Source organism: Haliotis cracherodii, unplaced genomic scaffold (genome assembly GCF_022045235.1).
Source record: "Haliotis cracherodii isolate W230 unplaced genomic scaffold, xgHalCrac1.p SCAF_9, whole genome shotgun sequence".
NCBI lineage: Eukaryota > Metazoa > Mollusca > Gastropoda > Lepetellida > Haliotidae > Haliotis > Haliotis cracherodii.
Window position 1 is genome coordinate 28,566,879 of NW_027266343.1, and position 14,274 is coordinate 28,581,152.

The 14,274-nt window shown below is 44.2% G+C and overlaps 1 protein-coding gene across 1 annotated transcript in view; it reads left to right on the top strand.

Moving 5' to 3' along the window:
- LOC139452500 (helicase POLQ-like) overlaps positions 1-14,274 on the top strand; it is a 36,896-nt gene that overhangs the window by 2,026 nt on the left and 20,596 nt on the right. The window contains exons 3-8 of the mRNA XM_071234001.1: positions 3,763-4,228; positions 4,408-4,586; positions 5,144-5,344; positions 6,439-6,514; positions 9,521-9,615; positions 12,168-12,281. Of these exons, the coding sequence (XP_071090102.1) occupies positions 3,763-4,228; positions 4,408-4,586; positions 5,144-5,344; positions 6,439-6,514; positions 9,521-9,615; positions 12,168-12,281 (1,131 nt within the window). The remainder of the gene's footprint in view (positions 1-3,762; positions 4,229-4,407; positions 4,587-5,143; positions 5,345-6,438; positions 6,515-9,520; positions 9,616-12,167; positions 12,282-14,274) is intronic.

The following is a 14,274-nucleotide window of genomic DNA, read 5'->3' on the forward strand; positions in this document are numbered from 1 at the left end:
ATTGCAGTGTTACTGTTATTGAGGGTCCTTGGTTCCTTGATGTTATTTGCTATTATGATGATTATGTGGTAATCTGGGGATTAATTGTGAATTTTCAATCATAGCATTATTACAAAGAATTTCATTTTTAATTTCAAACATTGTATTGGCTATGTGTATTTTATAATGATTGATTCAAAATGATAAAGGTTTTTGCAATTCAGAATATGTTATTGCTGTTTTAACTCTGTCATTATATGTATGTATATATGTTTCTATGATAGAGGGGACGGGAGGCCAGCAGCAGGGTGTGACAAATATGTTGTTCCACTAGACACATACCAGTAGACATGGAATCACCGACAAGGAATCTATCCTCAATCAGTAACAGGATTTAGCTGGCACGCCTGTAATCAAGGTGATGATCATGGTGACTGAAATACTGTTGGAAGCATTGCTAGACCAATCTTGATCTTGACCGTGGATTCACCTTGATTACTGAATGTATCCATGTTTTGCTGTCAAGCAGTCTGTGCCCATCCTCTATATCTCCATGGCTCACATTTCCGTAAACCTTCACTAACCCCTGGACCAAACCACAAGGTTTTCACGATCTTAAATTTCCTCTCCTTGATTTTAATTGACAATTTACTGACCAATCAAGAAAATGGGTAAGGGAGGTAACTCGTATCACCTTGAAACCAAAGTCACTGCTATTGTTTATGGACGTGAAGACATCCTTTCCATCAAAAAATTATTTTTGGGGGCTTTCTTTTGCCTGTCAGTCAGTATTTCAACCTTGAAATTCTCGCAAACTCTATTGTAATCAATGGGACTGGCCGCCATGTTGTTGATATCGCCAACCCAACATTGAGGCTAGTTTGTAACTCGCATTCTTATTGGTATGTTAGACTTGGTAGCTTAGCCAATCAAATCGGCTAAAGGAAATCAAGTATCAGGTGTATTGTTCCATTTGGCATTTTGAATTCACTTTGTGCCAGTTGTGGTCACATTATTTTGTGGTCTCAAGAAATAGGTACAAATGTCCTATTGGGTATGGTCTGACCCTGGCCCTGGCAAAATGTATTTAAATACTCATAAAAAATGATCTAGTCTTGCATACTGAAGTTGACTGAAGTTTTATCTCTATTCAAACATAGAAAGTAAGAAGGAATGAGTGCAGAGTCAGAAAGAAAGGCAAACATTAGTCACATATAGTGTAACCGTGGAAGTTCTAGATAATGTTTGCCATTAAACAATATATCACATGACTAACCACGGGTCCGGGTAGTCCTGTGGGTATGCGGGTCCTACTCAGGAACCACCCGATCTAGTACCCGAGTTACCCGTCCCAGCCCCAGTGGGAACGCATTGTGATTACACCTGCTTCATTGCAGATTTATGACCCGTTGTAATCAGCGCCACGGTAACATGTCCGCAGGGCAATGAGGCACCACCCTTCATTGTCACCTCGATATAGGAATGGGAGGAACCAAGCAATGGGAATGCTGCAAGAAAAGGCAACTCAAGTGATCATTGCCAGACGTTTAAACATCCATCCATGCATGATAACTCCACTGTGGCATCTTTTAACGCAACAGGGACAGCTGCAGACCGTCCGAGACCTGGTGCAGCACCTTTGACGACACTGCGCTAAGACCGTCACATCTGTCTTTTGCACCTTTGAAACAGGTTCCAATTAGCTGTAGACATAACCAGGAGGGCTTTTGGGACCCGTCAACGCCACATTAGCCCCCCAAACCATCAGGAGGCACTTGACTGTGTTTGGCATATGATGTAAGGGAGAACGCTTTGTTGACAACTGGGATTGCTTTGGAGGAGGCAGTGAAATGGTATGAGGTGCTATCAATTCTCATTTCTCGTCACAGTTGGTTTTTATCCAAGGCAACCTCAATGCTCGAGGTAATGTGAACATTTCAGAATTGTTGCCATTACTGGCTCAACATGGCACCCAACATCAGCTTGTTTTCCAGCATGACAATGCACCTCCACACACTGCAAGGTTCACAGGAGACTTTCTGACCGGAACAACATCTGTGTGATGACTGGCCTGCCATCTGAACTGACATAAATCCAAATGAACACTTTTGGACGAGCTTGGACGTAGGGTTCGAACTCAACAGCAACCACCTCAGACAGTGGCAGAGTTGACACAGTATAGTATATTTGAGTATATTTTGGTGGCTCTCCATTTGGTGTTGGCACCTCCTGTCTGAGGTGGAACTACAGGTGCAATGACGCTCAAGATTTGCCCTTCCGTATGGGATTGGGATGTCATTCTTCGTGCTCAGTCTTTCGAGCCTCTTCATGCTACATTGTTTTATAACCTCACCAAAAAACTATCTGTTTTTGGCACTGGCCATGGTGGCAAGGGTTAGTGAGCTTCACTATTTCGACATTACCCATGTATGCTTGAGCGTGGTACACACAGTCGGTCACATCAGACTGCTGGGATTTCACTGCCTGGAATCAATAACTGGTCTTTCTCCATTCCACCTGTATCATCCATCAAAGATGAGGAAGAACTCTTATTATGCCCTGTGCCTGCATTATGAGTTATATCCATTGCTCCAAGACTTTGCGTGGTGCTTTGAAACAACTTTTTATTCAAGGCCCGAAGCTTGGTGCTTTGAAACAACTTTTTACAGAGCTCCAGATAAGCTGCGTAATTCTTGGTAAAATACCCATCAGAAATACAGAAAAAAGCAGTAAAATAAAATCCAAGCGTATCAAATACGCAATGAACATTACACATACGCTACAAAAATATAACTTGTGCGTATCATCAAAATATTGTGAAGTAACCCTGCGTATTCGATTAGGAAATCAGCAACTTATTTTGAAATTATAAACAGGAATTCCGTCAACCTTGCCAAACTCCACGATGACAGTTACATCATGATCATTTGCCATCACACTTTCTTGTGGAAGTATCGTGGTATTTTTGAGTCCTATAAAGCTCTTGAACCCACAGGACACCAGTTTGCTGGTACCAGATGAATAGTGTTTTTAAATATTTAACTTAAATACCCACATCTGTAAAAATTAGTGGGTAACTGAAATTTGAATACCCAGTTAGAATTACTGATACCCAATGGTTTTAAAATGCATGGGTAAAATACCCACAACACCAAAAGCTTATCTGGAGCTCTGTTTTATTCAAGGACTGAAGCCAACCACAACACTGTATCATTATGGTTGAGAGCTGTCATACTTCAGGCTTATGAAATTGGCAACCTTGATCCACCCAGACCTTTAACACTTATGAGATTGGAGTGGTTGCCTCTACGATAGCTCTACAACGTGACTGCTCTATAAGAACCATCTTGGAAGGATGTTTTTTTGAAGTCCATTAAATGGGATTAGCCACACAACTATTTGGAACAACTTCTTCAGCTGGACCTCACACAGCTCCTTTATTTTGTCAAAACAAGGAGTAAATACATTAAGGAGTAATGCTGGATAGGCATACAAATATAACATATCTAGATTTTACTAGTTTGGTCTTGTGAGATCTGGTATGATAACACCAAACTGAACTATAAATGATGCTAAGATCTAAGTTCAGACTGTTACCATGTATGAAAGATCAAAATAGGGTTTAATAGGCTTAGACTTTGGACAGACACAAAGACTGGTCAAGCTGACAAAGTTTTCACAAAAAGGATGCATGAACAACATGAATCGTTTGTTTATCATCATGTAGGAAATAACCCAGTAGAACAGACAATATATGTATGATTTACATTTTGTTGTTGACAGATACCAGGGGAAAAAATGGCATTAGTTGGAAAGTTGGAGAAATCTGACTCTTCGAGTGTTCATACAACATCAAACACATCAGATGCAGTTGAATCTGTGAGATGCGGAATTGACAGTGTGGTAGTCAAGGCAACAAGCAAACCAAATGGAAGTTCTGCAACTGATGGAGGAACCTTCAAAGTCCAGCCCGCTGTGAGTGGTGGGACAGGAGATGCTGTACATGAAGGGACTAAACATTTGTCTTTAAAGGATAGACTCAAGCAGAAGATGAAGCGCAACTCCATGGCTCCGTCTGGTGTGAATCACGCAGTGGATCTGCTCCGGGAGACGGTATTGGAGCAGGCTCAGATGGAGGCTCTAGCGATACAGAAGCAGGGCACGGATGTGGACATAGGGCCGTTCTACGGCCTTCCCTCCAAGGTGCAGAAGCTGCTGGAGACTCACAGAGGAATTAAGAAGTTCTATGGTGAGGGAATTGATCTATTAATATGAAATACAGAAGGACATTTATCTCTACCGTTAATTATGAATATGAATTACTTACTGGGTTCTCACAGGCTTAAAAATACTGTCGTTGAATGCAACTTAAAATGTCCTCTAGGACATCCTAACACACTTTCTAACACTGTTGTTGATGTTGATCAGATTGGCAGGAAGAATGTCTCCGACTCCCAGCAGTGCTCCAGGGCAGGAATCTGATCTACTCCCTCCCCACCAGTGGAGGCAAGACTTTAGTTGCCGAGATCCTCATCCTTCGTGAGCTGCTGTGTAAGAAGAAAGATGCCATCCTCATCCTGCCTTATGTCTCCATCGTACAGGAAAAGGTATACTCAAAAGTCAACACTTGTTTTATCCACTGGACATTCGGGGTAAGAATAGGTCCCCACCAACCTATGTTTGTGATTTTGTTAAAAAAAATGTCAACTGACCAGTGTCCAAAAACACATTTAGAAAATATAAAAATACTACTTTGAATATATTTTTATTTACCGGAGCATTTGTTTTATCCTTGATGGATAGGAAAAATGAAAAGAGACAACTTTAAAACTATCAGTGATTGTTAACCTTTGCAATGATTGATCAACTGCATTGCCACTACAAACAGAACAAAACATTATAACATTACCTCAGGCCGCTGTTTTGTAACAGTATGAAATACTTCAGTATCCCCTAGTTTAGTGGTATATATTTGTGTGTGTGTGACTGATTTTACCATGTCGTCAGAGTCTTAGAATTTCTGTATTTTGCAAAGGAATTTTTGAAGTTATCAATTGTATTGAAACCATGTGAAACCAGTAATAGAATAACCATGACATCGACAATGTGAGACTGTGACATCATAGAACATAATATGTCCTGTTCCTGTTACCATGGTTACTAGGTACGGAACCTGTGTCAGTTTGCCCTGGAGCTGGACTTCCTTGTTGAAGAGTATGCCGGAAGCAAGGGGAGGTTCCCTCCTGTCAAGCGGCGCCGCAAGCGGACCCTCTACATAGCTACCTTGGAGAAGGCCCACTCCCTGGTGAACAGCATGATAGAAACTCACTACCTCGACTCTCTGGGCCTTGTGGTTGTGGATGAGGTGAGCACAGTTTCACACTGAGCTGTTTTCTAGGACATCCAGACTTTTTTCATATTTGGCAATGATATATGAGAATGTCATGAAATGTCCTTATGCCATTTGTCTCCAGCGGAAACATTGGTATGGCTTCAGATAATTTTTAAACGAATGACCTATTTTATATATAATTCTGCTTAAAATGATTTTTTAACTAACTTGTAATTTCCATTGGTTCATGGCCTGCCCCAATGTGTCATACCCGGTATATTGCATAATCTCGCAACAGCAATATGTGTCTCAGTTACAAAATAAGCATGACATAGCACTTTGTGTATTATTCACTGTATAAGAGTTCTTGTATAAACATGTCATGCCTGCATTCTGTCAGTAAATAAAGACCTGTTCAAACGTGTATGCCAGATCTAAAGGCTACATTGGGGAATTACCCGCAGTGTTAGACTGTTGGGGTTTTGTAGTTTTCATTCATATTTGTTCACAACTCGGAATTAATTGGGTTATGGTGATATGTTTAGCATTAATTGTACAAATATACAGCTTCTCTGGAATTCTGAGGTTAGAATATCAACTTCGGGTATATCTATTAGATGCTTCAATTTCATAACGTGACATGCTTTTTGCTTCATACGTCTCGGTTTATTGACAAACAAATCTGTAAAACAAAACAGTTGGTGTGGGCTGATGAAACTACTCCACATGTGTGTACACGCTTCACTCCTCCACCACCCAGGAATACTTAGGGCTGATATGCAGTGTAATAGTGTCGTGTATCTCTCTTTAATTTTATTATGAAATGAGGATGTATATAACTCAGGGAAGTCAAATGAGCCCTGCTCTGTTCAGTAAAGGAGAAAGGAGAAAAAGGCTGTAAGGCTTTGGCACATGTTGCACATGCAGGCAGTGTTGCAGATGTCATCTGAACACTCACTGGTCTGAGCAATGGCTGGAATCTGGACGTCGCTTGATTTGTAGGTTAAACATAGTGACTAGACCGCAAAGCAGACTATATATTCATGGGTGATGGAGGAATTTAGTGAATACATACACATGATGTATTGATGATGGACAGGACTCGGATGAAGTGTGATTTGTTCCAGCTACACATGATAGGAGAGGGAGGAAGTAGAGGGGCCATACTGGAGGCAGCGTTACTCAAGTTGCTGCACTGTGGGGGTGAGTTGGGTTACTCTACATGCATTGTGTCGGGGCCATACTGGAGGCAGCGTTGCTCAAGTTGCTGCACTGTGGGGGTGAGTTGGGTTACTCTGCATGCTTTGTGTCGGGGCCATACTGGAGGCAGCGTTACTCAAGTTGCTGCACTGTGGGGGTGAGTTGGGTTACTCTGCATGCTTTGTGTCGGGGCCATACTGGAGGCAGCGTTACTCAAGTTGCTGCACCGTGGGGGTGAGTTGGGTTACTCTACATGCATTGTGTCGGGGCCATACTGGAGGCAGCGTTACTCAAGTTGCTGCACTGTGGGGGTGAGTTGGGTTACTCTACATGCTTTGTGTCGGGGCCATACTGGAGGCAGCGTTACTCAAGTTGCTGCACTGTGGGGGTGAGTTGGGTTACTCTGCATGCTTTGTGTCGGGGCCATACTGGAGGCAGCGTTACTCAAGTTGCTGCACTGTGGGGGTGAGTTGGGTTACTCTGCATGCTTTGTGTCGGGGCCATACTGGAGGCAGCGTTGCTCAAGTTGCTGCACTGTGGGGGTGAGTTGGGTTACTCTACATGTTTTGTGTCGGGGCCATACTGGAGGCAGCGTTACTCAAGTTGCTGCACCGTGGGGGTGAGTTGGGTTACTCTACATGCATTGTGTCGGGGCCATACTGGAGGCAGCGTTACTCAAGTTGCTGCACTGTGGGGGTGAGTTGGGTTACTCTACATGCATTGTGTCGGGGCCATACTGGAGGCAGCGTTGCTCAAGTTGCTGCACTGTGGGGGTGAGTTGGGTTACTCTGCATGCTTTGTGTCGGGGCCATACTGGAGGCAGCGTTACTCAAGTTGCTGCACTGTGAGGGTGAGTTGGGTTACTCTGCATGCTTTGTGTCGGGGCCATACTGGAGGCAGCGTTACTCAAGTTGCTGCACCGTGGGGGTGAGTTGGGTTACTCTACATGCATTGTGTCGGGGCCATACTGGAGGCAGCGTTACTCAAGTTGCTGCACTGTGGGGGTGAGTTGGGTTACTCTACATGCTTTGTGTCGGGGCCATACTGGAGGCAGCGTTACTCAAGTTGCTGCACTGTGGGGGTGAGTTGGGTTACTCTGCATGCTTTGTGTCGGGGCCATACTGGAGGCAGCGTTACTCAAGTTGCTGCACTGTGGGGGTGAGTTGGGTTACTCTGCATGCTTTGTGTCGGGGCCATACTGGAGGCAGCGTTACTCAAGTTGCTGCACTGTGGGGGTGAGTTGGGTTACTCTACATGCTTTGTGTCGGGGCCATACTGGAGGCAGCGTTACTCAAGTTGCTGCACTGTGGGGGTGAGTTGGGTTACTCTGCATGCTTTGTGTCGGGGCCATACTGGAGGCAGCGTTACTCAAGTTGCTGCACTGTGGGGGTGAGTTGGGTTACTCTACATGCTGTGTGTCGGGGCCATACTGGAGGCAGCATTACTCAAGTTGCTGCACTGTGAGGGTGAGTTGGGTTACTCTGCATGCTTTGTGTCGGGGCCATACTGGAGGCAGCGTTACTCAAGTTGCTGCACTGTGGGGGTGAGTTGGGTTACTCTACATGCTGTGTGTCGGGGCCATACTGGAGGCAGCATTACTCAAGTTGCTGCACTGTGAGGGTGAGTTGGGTTACTCTGCATGCTGTGTGTCGGGGCCATACTGGAAGCAGCGTTACTCAAGTTGCTGCACCGTGGGGGTGAGTTGGGTTACTCTGCATGCTGTGTGTCGGGGCCATACTGGAAGCAGCGTTACTCAAGTTGCTACACCGTGGGGGTGAGTTGGGTTACTCTGCATGCTGTGTGTCGGGGCCATACTGGAAGCAGCGTTACTCAAGTTGCTACACCGTGGGGGTGAGTTGGGTTACTCTGCATGCTGTGTGTCGGGGCCATACTGGAGGCAGCGTTACTCAAGTTGCTGCACTGTGGGGGTACTGCATGTGCTTTGTGTTAAGGGAAATTTTGAAAATTGTTCAGCAATTTATTGCAATATGTAGTTTTATTTGTTTGTTTATTTGTTGTTTAACATCACACTCTGCAATATTCCAGTCTGTAAATAATAGAGTCTGGACCAGACTGTGATTGACATAATGAGCATCGATCTACGCAAGTGGGATACGATGACATGCATCAACCAAGTCAGTGGCTGTATTGTGGTACATACTCATATGTATTGCAAACAAAACGATGGATCTGTGCAAGGATGTTCCTTTAATTCTAATCATTTTCAGATACATGTTTTTCAGTATGAGTATAATTTCAGTCAAAGGTTGTACCTAATTTGACAAGGACACAAATACTTAGTATTGCTATTTTGGTAAGTTTGTGGTGCTATTGTAGCCTTGATTTGTATGCTGTTTGTATTCTACACACGAGTATGGTCCTATCAATATATAGCATCTTGGATAAAAGTAACTGATAAATCAATACATCTTTCGTTCCATGTATGTGTGCATGGCACATGCTATAGAGTTATTTCCCATTACTTTGAAGGCATCTTGAAAAAGTCTCCACATTAGAGAGTCTCCCTGGGACTAGTTGACCCAGAAAACTGGTAGCCTCTGGAAGTTGGCAGATAGGTCCCATGTTCTCCTTGCTTGCTGTTAGAGACAACTAACTTGTGGACACAGGGGTAACAAGGGGCACAGGTGGCTCTGTTGTCTACGGCACTTCAATTCCCTGTACAGAGTTGCATCCCTTGGACACTCCAGAAATCTGTGATCTTGGGTTGGAAACCTGTTTTGCCCCTATTATGTTTGTTAGCAGCATACCCGTGCTGACAGGCTGTGGTTTAACTGGAATACTGTTCAAAGCAGCGTTTAATCCAACTCACTCACTCATTGTGGTAACAATGTGGCACACTGTCTCACATAGATCAGTGCTCAAGCCTGGTTTATTTAGAGTCCTGTTGGATGATGCTGGCTGCAGTATATGACAACATCTACTATGTGCAGGAGTGGAATTATTTATTATTAACTGTAATTTATGGAGTATGTGTCTGTCTGTTGTCAGGGACACAGATTGTTGGCATGAGTGCTACTCTGAACAACATCAGAGACATTCAGACATTTCTGCAGGCAGAGGTGTACTCCAACAACTTTAGGCCGGTGAGTATAGACATGTATACATGCACACATGCAAAGATAGATATTCAAACTAGGGCTGGGATGAGTCGAAATTTACTACCCGGGTACCCGCTCCCCTATTACCCGACCCTACCCGGGTACCCGTTGTAGGTCTTAAAAGATAGGTCTAAATATCCGATTGGAAATAGTTTGACCGTAGCCCTGGCAAAATGTATTCAGATACACATATAAAACGATCTGGTTATGCATACACTGAAATTGACTGAAGTTTTATCTTTATTCAAACATATATAGTCAGAAGGACTGGTGCTTAGTCAGAAAGAAATGCGAACATTAGTCACTTATAGTGTAACCATAGAGTTCCAGATGATTGTTGCCATTAAACAATATATCACGTGACTAACCACCGGTCCAGGTAGTCCTTCGGGTACCTGGATCCTACTCAGTACCCACCCGACCTGAGTACCCGAGTTACCCGTCCCAGCCCTAATACAAACATAGACATGCAGATATAAGAACATACTCATGAAAAGATTTGCAAAATAGCTGTCGACACACAGTTGGCGGTACACATGCTTTGCAAATCCTGCAGTCGAATGAAATCTGCATGTTGAAATCCCTTTTGTTTACAAACCTGATGTGTCGTTCATCACATGTTATAATTTCTTTGTCAGACTCAGTTTTGTTTAATATGTCTGGTCTTTAATGCTTTTCTTTTGAAATGCCTCACTTTCCAGGAAAACTGGATGACGATCAAATGAATAATTTTTTTATCTTATCCTGCCTCACTACCATTATGCTTTAAGTCCTGTTTTATGACTAGGAATACGGAGATGAGAGAGGTCTTGGCTGCAGAAGTTGTTCCAACCAGTTGTGTGGCATATACCCTCGGCCACAGTTACTACGTGACCAGAAGTTTTTGTTTTGTTTCTTTGTTTAATGCCGCTCTCAGCAATATTCTGTCTATATGATACAATTGGAATACAATGACATGCATCAAACCAAGTCAGCAAGCCTGACCACCTGATCCCATTCGTCGCCTCTTTCGTCGGATCTTCACAGGACAAGTGACCGGAAGTGGCAAAGTCTGTATAATCACATTACTGCTAGTCATCGGACTGTACAAAGTTTGAGAATATAGCGCTCCAATTATCAACAGCCTGAAAGCATCCTTTGCTAACTAATATATTTTTAACTTATCCTGCATTACTCCGTATTGCATTTACTGCTGTCTTATGACCGAGAGATGAACTGTGTGAGATCCAGCTGCTGATGAAAAGTTGCTCCAACCGATAGAAGGCAGCACCCCTTTCACAGTTAGCATGTGACCCGGAACTGGAACCCTCTCGAGACACAATGTGGATCTTGGAAACCGCTGTTCATTCCGGCCTCGTCTACATCCCAAAGGGGAGTTAGTCATAACATTATCTAACTGTAACTGTGCTCCATTATCCAGCAGGCTCCAGAGGTATGGACTAGGTTAGAATCGAGGGTGTTGTTCCAGTCATTGTCTCCACAGCACTTGTTCCATCAAGTCCATCATGGAGGGTTGTGTTTGACACTCAGATACTGTCTTCTCCAGTCATTGTCTCCACAGCACTTGTTCCATCAAGTCCATCATGGAGGGTTGTGTTTGACACTCAGATACTGTCTTCTCCAGTCATTGTCTCCACAGCACTTGTTCCATCAAGTCCATCGTGGAGGGTTGTGTTTGACACTCAGATACTGTCTTCTCCAGTCATTGTCTCCACAGCACTTGTTCCATCAAGTCCATCATGGAGGGTTGTGTTTGAAACTCAGATACTGTCTTCTCCAGTCATTGTCTCCAAGAAATGGCTCTTAAGGATGGTGTTCATAGTTTTTGTCCCCTGTTGGTGGTGCAGCAGGTCACAAACCCGGTCTTGACTTTTACACCTCGGAGCTACCTTGCGACCTCTTTGGTAGAAATTACCCCAGACTAGAGGGTTTTCATGTTTCCGTTTATCCCAGCTGCTTGAACCGGAATTTAGAACTTGGCCTACGCCCTTTCTACTTTTCCTTTTTCGATGACTGCACTTCCCAACTCCTACTCTCTCTTGCGTGACTCTATCAGACAGGAAGGTCTGTGGTTTCCTGTTTTCCTGCTCAAGATGCTGTCTGGTTACCTGGACTGGCTGAGGGTCTATCCTGAAATTCCATCTGTTCCATCTTTTAAAAATGCTTTAAGGTTGTAATGCAGGATGAGGCAAAAATAATTAGTAAAATCTCTGTAATTTTTACATTTGGATACTTATTTTGCATTACTATGTCTTAAGTGCCTGCTCATCGCCTTGCTACCTCCCCACAAAATTTCAGATGTCCGTACTAGCAGTAATGTGATTATACGTGACTTCACCGCTTCCGGTCACGTGGTAGCTGTGGGAGGGCACATGCCACACAACTGGTTGGAACAAGAACTTCTGTAGCCAGGACTTCTCACAGCTCCATCTTCCTCCTCAGAAATCAGCAGTGAAAGCATCAAGGTAGTAATGCAGGATAAGTATCCAAATGTAAAAAATGTTGAGATTTTACTAAACTTTGAATTTCTAACACAGGTGAAACTGACGGAGTATGTGAAAGTGGAGGACAGTGTGTTTATGGTGGACAGTGGTCAAGTGGACCTGCGAGGGCAGGACATCCTCAAGCATGACCGAGTCATCATGTTCCCAGTAAGTGGCCTGGGTTAGATAGGTTCCCAGTAAGTGGCCTCACTGTAGAGGTCTGGGTTAGATAGGTTCCCAGTAAGTGGCCTCCCTGTAGAGGTCTGGGTTAGACAGGGTCCCAGTAAGTGGCCTCACTGTAGAGGTCTGGGTTAGATAGGTTCCCAGTAAGTGGCCTCACTGTAGAGGTCTGGGTTAGATAGGTTCCCAGTAAGTGGCCTCGCTGTAGAGGTCTGGGTTAGATAGGTTCCCAGTAAGTGGCCTCACTGTAGAGGTCTGGGTTAGATAGGTTCCCAGTGAGTGGCCTCACTGTAGAGGTCTGGGTTAGATAGGTTCCCAGTAAGTGGCCTCACTGTAGAGGTCTGGGTTAGATAGGTTCCCAGTAAGTGGCCTCACTGTAGAGGTCTGGGTTAGACAGGTTCCCAGTAAGTGGCCTCACTGTAGAAGTCTGGGTTAGACAGGGTCCGAGAAGTGGCCTCACTGTAGAGGTCTGGGTTAGATAGGGTCCCAGTAAGTGGCCTCACTGTAGAGGTCTGGGTTAGATAGGTTCCCAGTAAGTGGCCTCACTGTAGAGGTCTGGGTTAGATAGGTTCCCAGTAAGTGGCCTCACTGTAGAGGTTTGGGTTAGATAGGGTCCCAGTAAGTGGCCTCACTGTAGAGGTCTGGGTTAGATAGGTTCCCAGTAAGTGGCCTCACTGTAGAGGTCTGGGTTAGATAGGGTCCCAGTAAGTGGCCTCGCTGTAGAGGTCTGGGTTAGACAGGTTCCCAGTAAGTGGCCTCGCTGTAGAGGTCTGGGTTAGATAGGTTCCCAGTAAGTGGCCTCACTGTAGAGGTCTGGGTTAGATAGGTTCCCAGTAAGTGGCCTCACTGTAGAGGTCTGGGTTAGATAGGTTCCCAGTAAGTGGCCTCGCTGTAGAGGTCTGGGTTAGATAGGTTCCCAGTAAGTGGCCTCACTGTAGAGGTCTGGGTTAGATAGGTTCCCAGTAAGTGGCCTCACTGTAGAGGTCTGGGTTAGATAGGGTCCCAGTAAGTGGCCTCGCTGTAGAAGTCTGGGTTAGATAGGTTCCCAGTGAGTGGCCTCCCTGTAGAGGTCTGGCTTAGATAGGTTCCCAGTAAGTGGCCTCGCTGTAGAGGTCTGGGTTAGATAGGTTCCCAGCACTCCTGTCAGCAGAAGAGACTAACCTGGATTGGGTGGTCAAGTTTGGTGACTTGGCTGTGTGTACCCCTGCTGGTGAGGAACAATGCTCATAATGACAACCACTGGTTTATTTAGCCAATTATTAGCAGGCCACTGTCATCTATACTTCCAGCTGGTAAAAGTAATTTGACTTTTGCCCATTTCATATTTCTTTTAGTTAAACAAACAAATTTTCATTGAAATGTTGATGAGTGTTACAACTAGTGTTAAGACATAACATCTAAGTTACAAACCGAGATGTATTGAAATACTTTATTTACAGTACGATACACATCATGATACATTATTTCAAGGAAAATTGTGTCAATTTTGCTATAATGCCAGACCAATTTGATTTTTGTTTTGAATTTTTCTCGGTGAATTTGTCAAGAGGAAGAAGGTGAAATAGAAATAGGAAAGTGCTGCTTTGATGTTAATTTCCTTTACAAAAAACAACTCAAGAAATAGAAATCTGAACTTCTAAGTTCTAATCCTTTCAAGACAATGTGGGAAGCACATTCTTGTTTCAGTGAACACTGCTTCACTCAGTACAATGGTACAGTGAACACTGCTTCACTCAGTACAAAGGGGGCATGAGTGGCCCACGCGTCTAAGGCGCCGCGATTCGCTGTGAAGAGTTGCGTCCCTTGGGCACGCCAGAAACCTATGATTGTGGGTTCGAATCTCGGTTCGCCCCGATTATGTTTCTAGGTTTGTCAGCAGCATACCCGTGCTCGTGGGTTTCACCGAAGTGGTAAACGTCTTAGACCTGCATCACTTCGGGCTTTCCTCCCACATTAAGCTGACACGCCGTGATATAACTGG